Here is a 15,725-nt window from a genome sequence, read left to right on the forward strand (position 1 = left end):
TCATTGTGAAATCCGAGCGAAGAACAATGGCCCAAGGTGCAAGATTCCCAAGAGAGCTTTTGTTTGTTTGTCTTTGTGAAACACCAAAGGCTTTCTGAGGCAAGAGACTTTTTCAAGGAGACTTAGCCTCTAAAGGTTTTTATATAGTTGAAGTGAACTGTGAACCTCGTGCTGATGGGGCCAAGGAGTGTGCTGTGCTCGAGAGTCCCCCCTTGTCCCGTGCTTCAAATGTGGGGAAGGGAGACTCAGACTTACAATACTGACTTATCATTTTTGTGAACACTTCTTTCTTTTCTGGTGAACATCATGCCACACTCTTTTTGTAATTTAGTACTAAGGACTGGCAATATTCTTTTTTTAGCATAGGCCCTTTTTATTTGACATGACGCCACTAGGACTGCCTTATTATTATTTCATGGCCTTAGCTTGCTTGCATCTTAGATTTAGGTTTAGATTAGGCATTTATCTCACCCATTATAAAGTTCAATAAGCACTCTTGAACTGTGATCACCACCATGAGTTCCTTACAGCACACTAGCACCAATTCTACTAATATCAATACAATAGAATACAACTATTTTAAAAATACAAATCACGCATACACTGGCATTCAAATAACAGCAGATTCTAAACAGAGCTAAGCAGAAGCTGAAAGGAGATAAGAAGCTTCCTTAAAATTTAAAAATCAGAATGCTATACCTCACCAACCCCCTTTAACATCACAATCCTGACCAATGGATCCTCATATTACAGACAGCCAGGCTCCCACACAGTTCTACTGTAACCTCTTTGCAATAAGGACTGAGCAAGTTCTGAAGTTACCTTCTGTAGATGAGCATGTATCACAGTTTGCATCAGATGAATGTCTTGAGGCACCCTTCCCCAAGTTCAAATGTAACAAAAAGTTCATACAACACTGTGGTCCTGGGACTCCCTTCCGCAAGACAAATATTCTCCAGCGTTTTCTCTCAGGTTTCCCTTCCCCAAGAGTCACTTTCAGCAGTTGACTTGTTAGTTAATTTCACAAGTTCAAAAGTTCATATGAGAATATGGGTCTGCTTGATCTTTCCTTGGGTTGATTTCACCAATGGTTCATGCTTCTTTGCTGTTTGCCAAACCTTTAGTGCAGTTGTCAGACCGCATGCTCCACCCATCACAGGTCATGCAACCACATGACTTGCTTGTGATTTAAGTCTTGATGTTAGCAAGGTTGACATTAGGAAACGTAATGGTCTAGGCGTAGTTGTCAGACCACACAGTCCACCCATTTCCGCGCAACCATAAGTTTTGCATAGCTGATATTCAAGGGCGAAGAAAACAACGTTCACATTTCAATTCAGATCTTTCATGTTTCAGATCTTTCAGTTATGCAGGCTAACGCAGCCCCTCATATCATGATCAGCATTAAATGCATGTAGGTTTCAGTGATACAGGCTCAAACTGTCTCTCTTATAAAGTTTGGATATTCAATTATACAAGTGTTCGCTGTGTGGGTTCAAAAAACCCTCTCATTATATTCAGCATTCAATTGCTTGTAGTGCTTTGCAATTCAGGCTCAAGAGCCCCTTTCATTACATTAATCACTCAATATACACAAGTTGAAAGTGATTCGGACTCAGCAGCCCCTTTCATTACATTCGGCATTCAATATATGCAAGTTGAAAGTGATTCGAGCTCAGCAGCCCCTTTCATTACGTTCAGCGTTCTATATATGTAAGCGTTGGACTCAACAGCCCTTTTTCGGAGTGCCCCGTAGTTCTGAGTGTCCACAAACACCAGGCTGCAACTCCTTACCAGGTGCTTCAGTCGGCGCACATCGATCTTAGTGCTGGGCTCTGCCTTTGCTCCTTCACAGCGGTCGCTCTCCGCCTCCTCTCTGACGGGCTCACAGTCCTGCACGGCACTCTCGGCGGGACTCCTGGGATATTTGGCAGCTTCCAGCGTCTCGGCTTCTTGCACCTTGTCCCGACCCTGGAGTCTCTTCTCCATAAGATGTCTCAAAATGTCTGCACCTGCTGCACCTCTCTTCCTGTGGTTCTGAATGCCACATATGATATGGTCCCTGATTGCTAATGGGTTGTAGGTGTAACAGGGTATTCCTAATTGCCTGACCTTGTGTAAACCCATTAGTGTGACATGCCTGATCTTCATGGGTATATGCCTCTAAAGCTCTCTTCTTTGTCACTGTGCCAGAGTGGATTTTACAATGGGAAACCTTCACGGCACCTAGTTGCCTGTAATTCTTCCAAGTACTTAAGGGAAATGTATAGGGGATGATGAACTGTGATTGGCAATAGCCCATAAAGGCTAAGGGAGGGGAAGGAAGGTTAATGTCAGGAAAGGGGGGATACCATGTCTCACCACCAGGTACTCTCCAATCCCCAAGGACCCTCCACTCAGGTGATCCTCCCTTGCTTGTCCACCCCAGGGTCGGGATCCAAACAGTACCCACAGGTTTCTCAAAGGGCGCCATGGAGTAGCACCCATTGTTTACATGCAGATATGCTACTGGGAAAGCAGAATCATCTTGCACTGACGGGTGTGAGGTTGGTGCGGTCAATAGGACTGCTGCCAAGCAGTAAAGTGAGGACAGGTGAACAAAAGTGGCAGATTACATTCCAATCTGCCACTTTGGGATTTCAGGTGACTCTGGTGCAAAGTAAAAAATGATTGACCCCGAGAGGAAACCCAGTTTTCTTTATTTGCATGCACCTCAGAATCGGGCCCTCAGTCAGGTTCTCAGAACATCCTCAATGAATATGTCTGAGAAACATGCCCATATAATGAAACCAAGCTCTGCATTTCGATTCTGGGGCATTTCCCAGTGGTTTTGAGAAGGAGTTGCCTGTGTGATGTTGGTCTCCTATTCCCTGCAAGTGGAGTGGTTGTGAAACCCAATGAAGAAATATACATATATGAAGGATTCAGGAATACATCCACCTGAATGTCCACAGGCAGCAAATGAACCTAGAGCAGGTAAAACAAAGCTTCCTTAGAATGCCCTAATTACTGCGGGTAATCTTCATTACTCTGGCTCCTACTCGTCCTCCTCACCTTCATTGCGTAATGAAGGTGATGAGGAAGAGGGGTGAGGAGGGGTGATGAGAGCTAAACCCAAGTTCAGAGGTTTGCAACCACACGGTAACTTACAAAAACACCACAAAACAAATGAAGAAATCCTTGGAGATTTGTTCGATGGAACCGTTACCCCGGACTTTCACAGTCATCGGACAAAGGCCTTCCCGCTCATATGATCCCCACACTAGGACAGAGCTGATTTGCTTTAATGAAATGTATGTGTGATACAGAAGAGATGTGAATGTTTCTCCTATCTGTGGTATTTACTGCATTTCCATCAACTTTTTTAGTAACCACCAACCCAAGTATCTAAGTTAGGCCAGTAGTTAGTTGTCTGCCTCACTCTGGTATCTCCTACAAGGTGTCACGTTGAAGCGTATCACACACTAGTCAACAGCTGGCTTGTACCCTGGTCCCTTTAAGGCTTTTAATTCTGCGCACACTAGTTGCATTGTCAAATCACAGCCTGCAGCCTCCCTGACACACAACAGAATATATACATTTATGACATGTTCAAGACACAAAAAAGGTTCTCCCTTTTTAGCATTGCAATGTAGTCACTCACAGTAGGTTGTGCACTGGCCTACAGGGCACTCTGGAGCTTTCCCAGTGGACTTCTAAACCTTGGGCCTCTGTTGTGGGGACCCTGGCATTTTGCTCCTCTTAGCCTCTCTCTCAGTCACACCAACCTTCCAGCTTGTCTCACCCCCACATGACTTCTAAGCAAAGACTTTGCTATTAAGCATCTAGCAGGTTATTCCTCACTCTTATCTGTTTTATGCAGTATATTTGTTTAGATTAAACTACTGTTCAATCCACATTTAGAGACAAATGTGTCTTAAATGTCATTATTAGGACCAGTTTTTCTAAATTTTTTGGTTGGAGGGCCCCACAAACCATAGTTAGGGGGGTTCTGCTTGTTCACTACATTTACTTGCATTGTGTAATATGAGGGCACTTTGAAAAACCTTTTCAGGGCCACTTGTGGTTCCCAGTTCACCCCTACTCATAATGAACCACAATCTAGTATCAAGTAAATGAAAATGCATTACCTTGGGCTATGAAAGGTGTACTGCTCTCTGTGTGCTTAGAGACCGAGAACTCCTGGCGTGGTACCGGGGCTGGTGGCCTATGCATGATAAAGGACTTGCTTCCTCTCCTCCTCTGCGACTGTCCGGTGTTCAGTATCATATCGTACAAGTCAGCATCGTTCGTGGCTAAGCTGTATGGATCCTCCTCCTCTGTAAACTCTTCTTCGTCCTCTCTGTAGTCCTCCGCTTCGTACCATGTGCATTGGTTCTCCATCCTTACTTCTGAACTTTTATCTGAGGAAATAGATCAAGAATCCAACTTCAGTGTTGTGTGAAATGTTGTTTGTAATGATCGAAATGTATCAACACTGCACATATGGACAAGAAGCTTCAAAGGAAACCGTTAAAAGAGTTTTTTTTTTATAATTTGACATTTACTAAATGCATACCTTCTAACCCAAGTAGTAGTTGTCTTCCCTTTATCTGTTGTTCTTTATGTCATAATGGTAATCGTTCGGAGTCTCGGAACCAGAACATTTACTGTGCCTGCCACTAGGTTGGACCCAGATGTGCGAATGCGCACGCAATCACACACACACACACACGCACACACAAACACAAAGGGGGTCATTCCGAGGTTGGAGGTAAGGGATTACCGGCGCCTGTAAGGGCACCGATGGCGGTAATCCCTTACCTCCGTATTCCGAGTTCTCTTTGCGGGTCCCTCTTTACCTCCTGCTTTTAGCAGAAGTAAATTACGGGACCCGCAAAGTGACCTTGGAGTAAATTACGGCACCGTAATTTACGGTGCCGTAATTTACTCCTTCCCCATTCCCATTGAGCCCTATGGGGCTGAAATGGGAATGGGGAAGGGCAAAAGGTGAATGGGGAATTACCGGTCCCTCCAACCCTGGAATGGACCGGAAATTACTCCATTCACCATGGAGGAGTCGGAGCGGTATTGGAGGCAACCATGGAGTAATTTACTCCATGGTTACCTCCAAACCCGGAATGAGGCCCAAAATGATCTCCCAACATCCCTACAATTCCCATAAAACCTCCTTCCGCCATCATTTCTATTCATCGCTCACTGATCACATCACCCACCACTACTCGGTTCTATGTAATTTCATTGCCTGCAATTTCATCCCCTGGCATTCTAATGTGTACATTCTAACAAAAACGCTCATCGTTTTTTTTTGGGGTGGGGGCTTACCTCCCCATGCCCCTCTCCACCCTTATTTTTAGCTATTCCCTAACCCTCCAAACCCTTAACTGCCCTTTCCCACACCCACCTAAAAAATTCAATGAGCATATTCGCTGTAATATACACGTTAAAATGCCAGGGGATGAAATTGCAGGCGATGAAAGCACGTCGTACCCACTACTCTCCCCCTCTGCCCTACAATCCACTTGCAGACTTACAGACAAAAACGTTTTTATCGGTGGGCAAACTGGTCCCCAGTCTGGGGGGACCCCCACATGCTGCCCAATTTAGGGGGGGATTGGAACTTATGGGGTGGTGCGTGAAGCCCAGATTGGGGCGGGGTTGTGCTGGCCAGGTGGGTCATTAGGCAGAAAACATGCCTTTGCATATTAAAAAAGAAAAACACGGTTTTTATATTTGCAAATGTCACGTTTGCAAATATAAAAAGCGTCTTTTTGTGCTGGACTGCTTGGGCGGACTTGGAAAGATGCAAAAGACCATCACTGTCTGTCTGTGCCTGCAGGCGCACATTGAAAAAAAGTCAGACTGGCACTGTCTGCTACTCCCCCTCCTCTGTTTTCAGCCCCCACACCTTAGATGGCATTGCAACCAGTGTGCTCTGTGGGGCCAGGGTACAAGTTCACTGCTGTTGGTCTGGAGCACTGGCACCAGTGCAGCGACAGAATGGTGAAAATAACAATAATGATTGATGAAGGGGCCAATGGGGTGGGGTGGGGAGTGTCAGCCAGCTCGTCTTGTATATGGCTCTGCTCAACCTCTGCTGAACTGGTGCTGCCCTGCCTCCTCGCAGAGCAACCAATCATGATGCCCCTTTCAACCTGCAGTAAGCCAATCAGACCTTGGCTTCTAGTCTCTCTGCCAGTCTGCCTGATCCCATTGACTGGAGACTTTGCAACGTGGTGCGTGTTGCGGTCGAGCCAAGCACGAGCGTCCCTATGCCATTGAAGTTCAAAGAGGGAATAATCATTATTGCCTGAAAGAAAACGCAGGTCTACCTCTCTGGTCCCACCCTCCTCAATGTCTATTCAAGGCCATAACATGGTCTGCCCTTTATAAGGTATGCACGTGTGGATTATATACATATAATAATTAATGTACCTAAGAATATTTTAGTAATCTGACAAATACCGTATCGCCGGCAAGCGTTCTGTCGGTCGGAAAGTTGTACTCTTCCAACTAAAGTTAAATAGACTTTGTTGAAGCAATCAAACACTGCAGATTGTTGTTTGTTTTAACCCAGCTAGGTACACCAGCATAGTTTCTGCAGTAAAAGCATTGATGTGAAACAATGCAAACGTGTTGACAGATTGAGTTGGATTTCAGTTTGTTAAAGGTAGAATTCTGTATTTCTGTTTACGATTCCCTATGAAGCTCTGGACACGTAATTGTGGTACATCGACTTTCTTTCCATTCGCAAACCCATTAGTATCTTCCCTGGGGGAATATAATTGGTATCATAGACGTATTCTGGCCCAGCACAACAATCCATCAAGGCATGAAGTGGTAATACATTTCACGATGCAGTTCTGAAACTGCAACATTGTGTTTTAGGCTGTTGCCATTTCTGGTGTCCTGAAAGATTTGAAAAGCAGTGTTATGAATCTGAGGATGTCATCACTGCTTTCTCTGGTGTAGGCCCTTCCCATGTGACCAGGGGAAGGTAGTCGCTACCTGATCCTGACAATTGGGGCGGCTATATGAGGGTGGACCACCTGGGCGAAGGTGATACTCAGGGAGATGGTATGGCATCAATGGAGGAAGGCACATACCCCATTCCCTTTTAGGGAACTTCCCTACATTCTCCATGCTTTAATGACATATTATGACACTCTCCCTCAACCATGTGCTGCACCTACTTTAAACACTAGGGGACATGCCACAAAAGAACCATATACCAGTCACTGAAATAAGGAAGAGGCAAGGAGCAGTAATCATCACTCCCAAAAGGGTTTCATACAAATTCCCTCAACATTACATAAGGGATGACGTGATCACCACTGGGACGAAGAAGAGAGATTGTTCACGAAAACCGGCAAGCCCACGGAGTGGTCTAGTCTTTGGAAACTCTCCAATCAGCCTGGAACTTTAAAACTGCTGTGAGCTGTGCTGTGAGCTGTGAGAATCACACAGAAGAGCCATACCTTTGAAATCCACATTGATGGTAAAGAGAATACCTAGGAAGCGTTGTGCCCTTAGGATTCTGAGTTGTATGTTAAGGAAGAAGATACATCTGGGGAAGGGAATTATCCACCCCGAGAGCTATGAACATTATCTGCTTGGAACCTGTTTGTTGGAGTTGAATCTTGAAAGTGCCACCTGATAACTCAAAAGAAAAATGTGAATACAATGGGTTTTAGATGAGAAAAGTAAGCACATTACAAAGGTTACTGGAAGTTCCTCTTCATCAGTTTCTTTACATGCTCATTGCTGTACGTCACAAGAGATGACATCTAATGCCAATTAAGGGAATGTATCTCATGGGGCTGGCATTGCCTTGAACTATGACTTCACATTCTGTAGAGTTGTTTGCTGTAGATTTACACATTCCATAATATTAGTCCCTGTATTGATCTGTTTTGGACTTATCTGCCATGGGTATTTCCCCATATCCTCGATGAGGAGACCTTGATGAGGTAAGACCACACTGCTGCAGCATGGTTCTAGTATATTGGTAGTGGGAGGAACCTGGGTATTGAAACATCTGGTCAAATTCTGCTAGAATCCTAGCACATCTTTGCTAATTATGGCTTAATGTAGCTCAGTGTGGCCATTGGGTGACGTCTTGGTACTAGTTCCCTTCAGGCAAGGAGGTACTTGTGAGGCTATGTCATGCACCCCCCTGCAATAGGCTGGTATCTCCAGCAGTGGAGTGCGCAGTGAGGGATCCTGAATTAGAGTGAGGGAACACGAGGAGTGGAAAACACAGGGAACAAGAAGCAGTGTGTGCTAAGTATAGAGTGTTTTATACTATCTCTCAAATGGGTGTTGTAGTGCAATGGGATGGATTCTGGCACCCTTGTGGTACCGTGTGGTGGTCCTATTTACAGAGAGATGTGTAATGTTTACATTGTATTAACTAGATAATTCATTTAGAGCCTAGATGAGTTTCTGTTGAATTTGACTCGAGGTATGTAATCCCTTTGTTTTGCAGATTGGGAGGAGGCATGGGTTTCGGGGGGCAGGTGGGGTTATGGGTTTTAGGGGGGCATGTGCTTCCAGGGAGGGGGGCATGGGTTGTTCAGGGGTGGAATGGGGACATGGGTTTCAGGGGGGCCCAAGGCTGTTTGTGCCTTGGGCCCCAAAACTTGTTAGGATACCCCTGATTACAGACCCCCTGCTCCAGTCACCATGCTCCACACCTTTTTCATGACACTTGCTGAAAAACCTGCTTTTTTTACCCAAAAACGATTTCTAACCTTAAGCATCTATATCAGCCCAAAAAGCATCACCACCAGCCACATCGCACCACTCCACAATCTCTTTAAAATCCCCCACACCCTACTACCTCTCTAACAACTGTCCTATCTTTTGCTGATGTTCAAGGTCTCTTTCGGTGCCTAATCCTCACTCATACTCAGCGCCACCAACAACACATTTCCCTACGTAACGCCACACCAAGATCAACTCAGTCAGTCAGAAAACATTTTTTTCAGGAGAATAAATCCATCACACATTAATATCCACATGTAAATCATAAAATACATAACCTACATGATGAGCGCATTGCAGCAAAATTCCAGTACAATTCGTATATAAAGTGCAAAATGCAGTAAACATAGTACAACCAATCGGGACACATACATAGGGCCCCACTAGAAGTTTGGTGGTGGGTGAAAAAATGGTGGCAAAATGTCAGTAACGGATTTGCTGCTACTTCGTTGTACCTCTTCCGCACCACTGATTACAACCCCTGAGGTAACGTGGAGGATTTACTTTCCGCATTTACCACCAAAAATTGGTCGATTTACCATGGGTGGAAGTAAATCCTTCCGAAATCTCTGTAGAGTAATCAGAACTAACAACACTTTTACCCCACTCGTAATCCAGCAGTGAATTCGCGCGACTGTATGGCAGCAACGAGGTTGGCAGTAATTCCTCAGGAATTAACGATAAACTCATGATAAGAGTGCCCAATTTTCCAAAGCTTTTCTCCTACAGTAGTATAACATGCAAAATCGCAACGAGCGTAATACTGTCCAAAAATCAATATGCAATCCAGCCAGCAATAAATGTAGCAATCAATCTACATTGGCGAAAATTTGCTTTCCTCAATAAAGGAATCAAGGTTTTCTTTCGTATTTGATGATATTTTGGGAAAACAATCAAAATTCTTAATAGTTTCAAATTCTTAGGACGAAACGGGCACCAATCATCTTCAGTGTCCATCGCTAGACATGCAATTAAACCAAAGCTTCATGCATGAACAGGATCTAATCCAGAGAGATCAGCAGAGAAAAATAACCTCCAATCCTTTATTCATTGGTTTACTTAGCACATCTAGTTCCCTCTGATCTTCATATCGCTCCAGTGGAGCGGATTTATATCTGATAATCAATGGTCTATTAAGTGCAAGTGGTCTTTGAGGCAACCAACTACATTACGTTAATACTTTCACGCACGTTTAATATATGTGTGATCCCAGTGACGGCTGAGGCTCTGTCACTTCGCCAAACATCAATGCGGATCAGTTGAGATAGGACCACCTTTTATTGAGCCACAGATTAAACAGTAAGAGAATAGGGTATAAACTCATAAGGTCTATCCAATATCTTAGTCCCAATTACCTGTGGACAGAAGACATTAGACCTGTAATACGTATGACCTTTACGTGCCTACAGAATGTATTCTGTTTCAACTGTAGCATGTCACTATGGTTAAAACCCCAAACCATTGAGCCAAAGGGTTCCACCACTTTGGCTTTAGCCTCGTGGGGTTGTAACTTTTTGCAAACCTACAAAATACCCTTGATAGCCTGGCCGATTGTTTTCCAGTATATACTAGAGGCTGGATAAATTAGGTGTAAACTGCATGCATAGGTAATCCAAAAACATTCTCTATTAATTGGTTATTCATTTGATTTAAGCATACAAATAGATATGCTTTTTTAATTTGTGAAGCCCATCACTTCTGACTGAGCTGCATTAACTTTGCATTAACTGCCCAATGCATCCATATGCTTTGTATAAGCAGTAAACACATATCTGCCCTGAGGGAGGAGCATGTGATAATATTCCCTGTCTAGCCCTAGCCATCAGTCTGGGGTGACTGAAGGGGTTGAGGCCCACCACCCCCTATGTAATGGGGGGCCCAGAGACAGGTTGGGGAAGATCCTCTAGTCTTCCCTGCTGCAAAGAGGTGGGCCAACAGGGGATTATCATATTAACCCTATGGCTCCTTTAAGAGGAACACTAAAAAAGGTTCCCACTACTCCCGCTGACCTTTTCCATATGGATCCATTGCAGTATTGTCATCCTGTAAGCATTTAAAATCATACAACATGGACGTAATAGTCTTAGATATGCTAACTGCCTAAATTCAAAGCAATTGGGAAAACGCAGAGTAGAATGGAACTCAGATAGCTCCGCTCCCTGTTGAAGACATGTGTCCGTGCGCACACATGCAATCCAAAATAGGGGACTAGCCTAATATAGGTTTGGAGTTCAGGAAAGCTTAGGAAGTCAGTCTTGCACCAAAACTAGTTACTTCCTTGCCCGCCTGCCACTGCTCTGAGAGAACCGATTGAGCGTCCCAGGTTCCATGCATTAGGTTAAAACCAGCACAGTGGGAGTGGACAGGCACAGATATAAACCCGTGGAAGGAAAGCAAGGGGTGTGTTGTTGGACTAGCAGATCAGCAAGTGGTGACAAGGCAGAGATGCAGAAGGAGTTGGAGGTGTTGGTGGTGGTGGCAGTGTCGAAGGAGGTGGAGATGCTGAAGGTGGACACGAACGAGAAGGAGCAGGAGGAGGGGTGATAAAAGAAGAGGTTAGAAGAGATGAACATCACAGAGGAGATCAAGAAGGAGGAGTTCAAGAAGGAGGCGAGAGAGAAGTGGGTCAAGGAGGTGAAAAAGTGGGTACAGAGAGAGAAACAACATATCTGAGGAGAAGAAGGTGGAGAAGTGGTAAGGAAGAAGAAGTGATAGGTTGAAGGAACAGGACACAAGTACGGTGAACAGTAGGAGGTCTAGGGACACCAATAGCAAGAGTGTAAGAAACAAGCCTATCTTTTCTTTGGAGAAGTGGAATGAGGAACGAGCGCAGGACGGAACGTTGAGGAGGTTAGGCTACATCCAGCTTCAGGACTAGCCGTTTGGTCCAGCGACAGGCTCAGGGGCATGGGTCACCCAGAGACAGGGAGGTGAGCGTGAGCCCGACTAGTCACCCAGTGACCCTCTTGGCCTACATAACAAACACCTGCAACACCTGAGTGGCACTACCCTGTGGTTTCCAGAAAAAGGCCAACCAGTGACCAGGACATCGCCTATTGCAGGAACTTTGTTGCAAATACTGTGACTGACACAGGAGAGAGACCTGGAGAGACTTCTGCATAAACCTTTCAAAACAAGAAGACTTTATTTTGCCATTCTGCACCCTTTTGACTTGCCCAACAATCTATATATTCCTGAAAACATTTTTAGGAATTAAATACACGAAGTTGCGTACTTTGTGTAATCCTCTTGTCTTCTTGAAAGGTATAAAACACTATAATCGGCATAATCGAGTATAGGAATGAAGTGGTCCCCCAGATGCAGAATGTTGTCTTTAAGATTAGCTAAAATTCAGTGCAAATAATTTGTAAAAAGATTAAAAAGTAACAAGGGCTAATCCATGTCCCTGTCAACCTCCATGTTCGACAGAAACAGGAGGACTTAAAGCACCATGTATAGAGTATATTGTATATAAATATGTGCTCTGTAAAGCTCTTTGGATTGAGGCGCTATATAAATAGCCATCACCATCGTCAATAGGCCAATCGCTGAACAGAAAATACAATATGATTAGCTACAGCTTTTCCTGAATGATCGAATGGAAAGTGGTGGGTAAGTACACAAAAGGGACATACATAGGTTCTTTCTTAATAAGAACAGATTTAGCAACAATCAAATATAAGTTTAGACTCTGATGAACAGTATTGAGGCTTTCTGAAAACTTAATTGGGGGAGGGCCACAATGTTCTGACTGTCTACCGATTCCTCAAAATTAGTTTTCCAAAAGGTCCAATAATGAAATTGGTCTGTAGCTATTTGGGAAGGCTTTATCGCCTTTCATGTACATGGGGAAGCTTATAGCATTCCTCCATTTAGGAAATATATGCAACTTAACAGTGATGTTAAAAATATTACATATTAGCAGAATCCAAATGTCCAACTGTGCAAAATCTTTGTCCTGCGCCTCCCTGCATGGCCACAAAAGATTTCACACGATCTTCCACCCCACATTTTGGGCCATGTGCCGTAAATTCCCACAATTGACACACAATGGCTACACTTGCTACTTCAACAAAGTCCTTGGATTTTAGACAAATAAAGTGTCCTCTAGGAGAGTCAAACTTAAGCTTAAGTACCAAGTCTGTTTTGGTATCTTTACTGTGAGAATCAAACCACACAACATTTACTCTCTTCTTGGGTAGTTTAAAAAGGCGGGTCATCAGGAATGGTGTGCCGCCAATGACCTCTGCCTTAATGCCAGTAAGACTGAGATTCTACTCATCGGCACACCCACTCCCTCCTTCCCTGCAGCTCTCTGGCCGGCCTCTCTTGGCCCTCTTCCTGCTCCTACCTGCAAGGCAAAAAACCTCAGGGTCATCTTTGACTCCACACTCTCCTTCTCTCCTCACACATCTGACATCTCTAAGAAGTCACACTACCAGCTACACCTCCTCAGAGGTATCCTTCCTTTCCTCTCCTTCCCCCAGAAGCTCACTGTCTCTAGAGCCCTGGTTCTCTCGAAGTTGGATTACTGTAACAGCCTCTACCTAAATCTGCCTGCCTCTACTCTTCGCCCTTTGCAACTCATCCAGAACAGGACTGCAAGACTTGTCCTTGGCCTGAAGCCCTGGGACTGTATCTCTCCAGGACTGAAATTGCTACACTGGCTCCCAGTGGCTGCGAGGATTAAGTTCAAAACCCTCTGCATTGTCCGCAAGGCCTTCTGGGGCCTTGGGCCGAAATACCTTCAACTCTCTCTTCCTAAATACCTTCCTTCTCAAGCTCTTCGCTCAGCCGCCTCCAACTCCCTCAGGGTCAGCCTCTTCTCCAAGCAACGAGTTGGGAGTAGATCTCTCTCCGCAGCAGGGGCCTCCCTCTGGAATAGCCTTCCTGCCTCCCTGAAACTTGAGGAGAACCATCTCTGGTTCTGGAAGCACCTCAAAACCTTCGTCTTTGCCTACGCTTTCTCTCCCGCCTCCCCTGCTAAAATTGCTGAAACTGCACTGAATCTGCAACTGGGCCACTCAACGAACTCGGTCCTTGGCCCGGCCACTCTCCCCTGCTCTGCCTCCCTGGCAACCCCTGCACTGTGGGACTGTCTCTGTATCCCTACAGCCCCCCTTCCCAGCACTTTTCTGCACTTACCTTGCACTTGCCACCAGTTGGCCCTTATTACTTATTTTGTTATTCTACTAACCCTGTACTGCACTTCCCCTCTCCCTTTCCCCCTTGCACTTTTCCCTCCCCCCTACCCTTGCACTTGCGCGATCTGAATGACACCAGGCCTAGTAGGATCGTTGTCTGTCTCCCCTTGTTCCCCCCGCCTCGTTGCGCCTTGAAACACTTGTGTATAAGCGCGTTATAAATGCCATATCATATCATAATAATTCCCTGATACCTGCCATCAGTGCTTCATGTTCATCTAATAATCTACTATTTCAGACAAAGTGATAAACAATACTCTATTGCTGCCCAGTTATCCAAAACACCCTGATCCCTACCTCCTCATTGTTTCATTTGTCTCCATATTTCTCCGGTGGAGGGGCCACCACTCTCCAATACTAATGCTGGGCATCCATGAGTAAATATTCTGAGTGAGAGGAGGTGCTGGATGGACAGAAGGCATTATGTTAAAATTATGAATGAGTGTCCAGTGAGCAACATCAACTCAAAAATCAATAGTGGTTTTGCCTTCATGGCCATTAAATTAAGATTGCCTGGTAATCTAGAAGATGCACACCCATTAGCAGATCTCAAGCCCTATTCACACAATAAACTATAGATGATGAAAGTCTACATATAACAGGGCCTGCGTTAGCAGCCCTGTAGTTATGGTTAAGTTGCTCAACCAATAGGAAGAGCACTTTTTGGGCAGCTTATCATTTTGCCCCCCTGGACGTATACTCACGAAACTTTGCAAAAACAGTATATGGCCCGTCATATCGATCCTGTGAAGGAGGGTGGCTTGGTGCCTAAAGCGCGCTTTGTAGATTTGGTGTAAATCCGTCCAGTAATTTTTTTTAAATGGACCAAAAGTAGGCGAAAGAAAATATTAATGATATCTGGGTTCGTCCGCGGACTGACTTCCCTTTATGGTCCGCGGATGGGCCTACGATTGGTCTGGAGGGAGACGTGAGGTCCTCGGATATCAGACGCACGCATATATTGTACTGCATAGGGCAATGAGGGGCGCGTGCTTGAATGCAGAAATGGATAGGATTGCGGGAATAGATGTAGACAGAAGCTCACCACCCTTTTTTATTCTTGTGCCGACGTGCACATTTTATTTTTTGGGGTTTCATGGGCTTCACAAATAACCAGGAAATACATTTTTTTTAAAAATGCAGTTTGGACACACTGGAAAGTAGATACTATGATAAGTTGCAGATCTTTCTGACAAACTACTTTTCTTCAAATTACATTCGATCTTGCTGCTCGAACTCTAAGGTAAGGAACTGCTTCTTATAGCTGAGAGCAGGGGGCACATTACTATTGATGTATAGCGAAATGTGTGCCTCTACGCACCGCGCATGAGGTTATTTTTTAAAGAAATTGTAAGTTTATTGGGAACAGGTGCATTGACACTGGTAAAATGGAAGCAAATATTGTGATATGTGGTTTACTTGAAATATTTTGTTGTTTTTGTAGTACAGTGCTTGCCAGTAATATTGTTACTTTTTATGGCATGTGTTTCCAGAAAGGAAACTGAATCGGGCCCGCAATGATCGCTACATGAAGGTTGTCATTGTGATGTGTCCTTCAAAACAGCGTACTAAGAATTTGTGGGAGTAAATGTGTCCACAATCCGCAAAGAAATGATAGGATTCACTGTATTAAAAGCAGACATTGGAAAGTAAAGTTTCTATTTCTGGAAACTGTGTTGTGAAGCGTTGATCCTCTGCAACATCGGAAGTATGGATTTGCAAAATGCAATTTAAGCAAGATTTTAAGTGACTATT

At 44.5% G+C, this 15,725-nt stretch overlaps 1 protein-coding gene across 2 annotated transcripts in view; it reads right to left on the reverse strand.

The window, feature by feature from the left end:
- BANK1 (B cell scaffold protein with ankyrin repeats 1) overlaps positions 1-15,725 on the reverse strand; it is a 2,974,928-nt gene that overhangs the window by 218,452 nt on the left and 2,740,751 nt on the right. For both annotated transcript variants that reach the window (XM_069630704.1, XM_069630703.1), the window contains exon 13: positions 4,131-4,403. In XM_069630704.1, the coding sequence (XP_069486805.1) occupies positions 4,131-4,403 (273 nt within the window). The remainder of the gene's footprint in view (positions 1-4,130; positions 4,404-15,725) is intronic.

This window comes from Ambystoma mexicanum, chromosome 6q (assembly GCF_040938575.1).
Source record: "Ambystoma mexicanum isolate Mex_15411 chromosome 6q, UKY_AmexF1_1, whole genome shotgun sequence".
NCBI lineage: Eukaryota > Metazoa > Chordata > Amphibia > Caudata > Ambystomatidae > Ambystoma > Ambystoma mexicanum.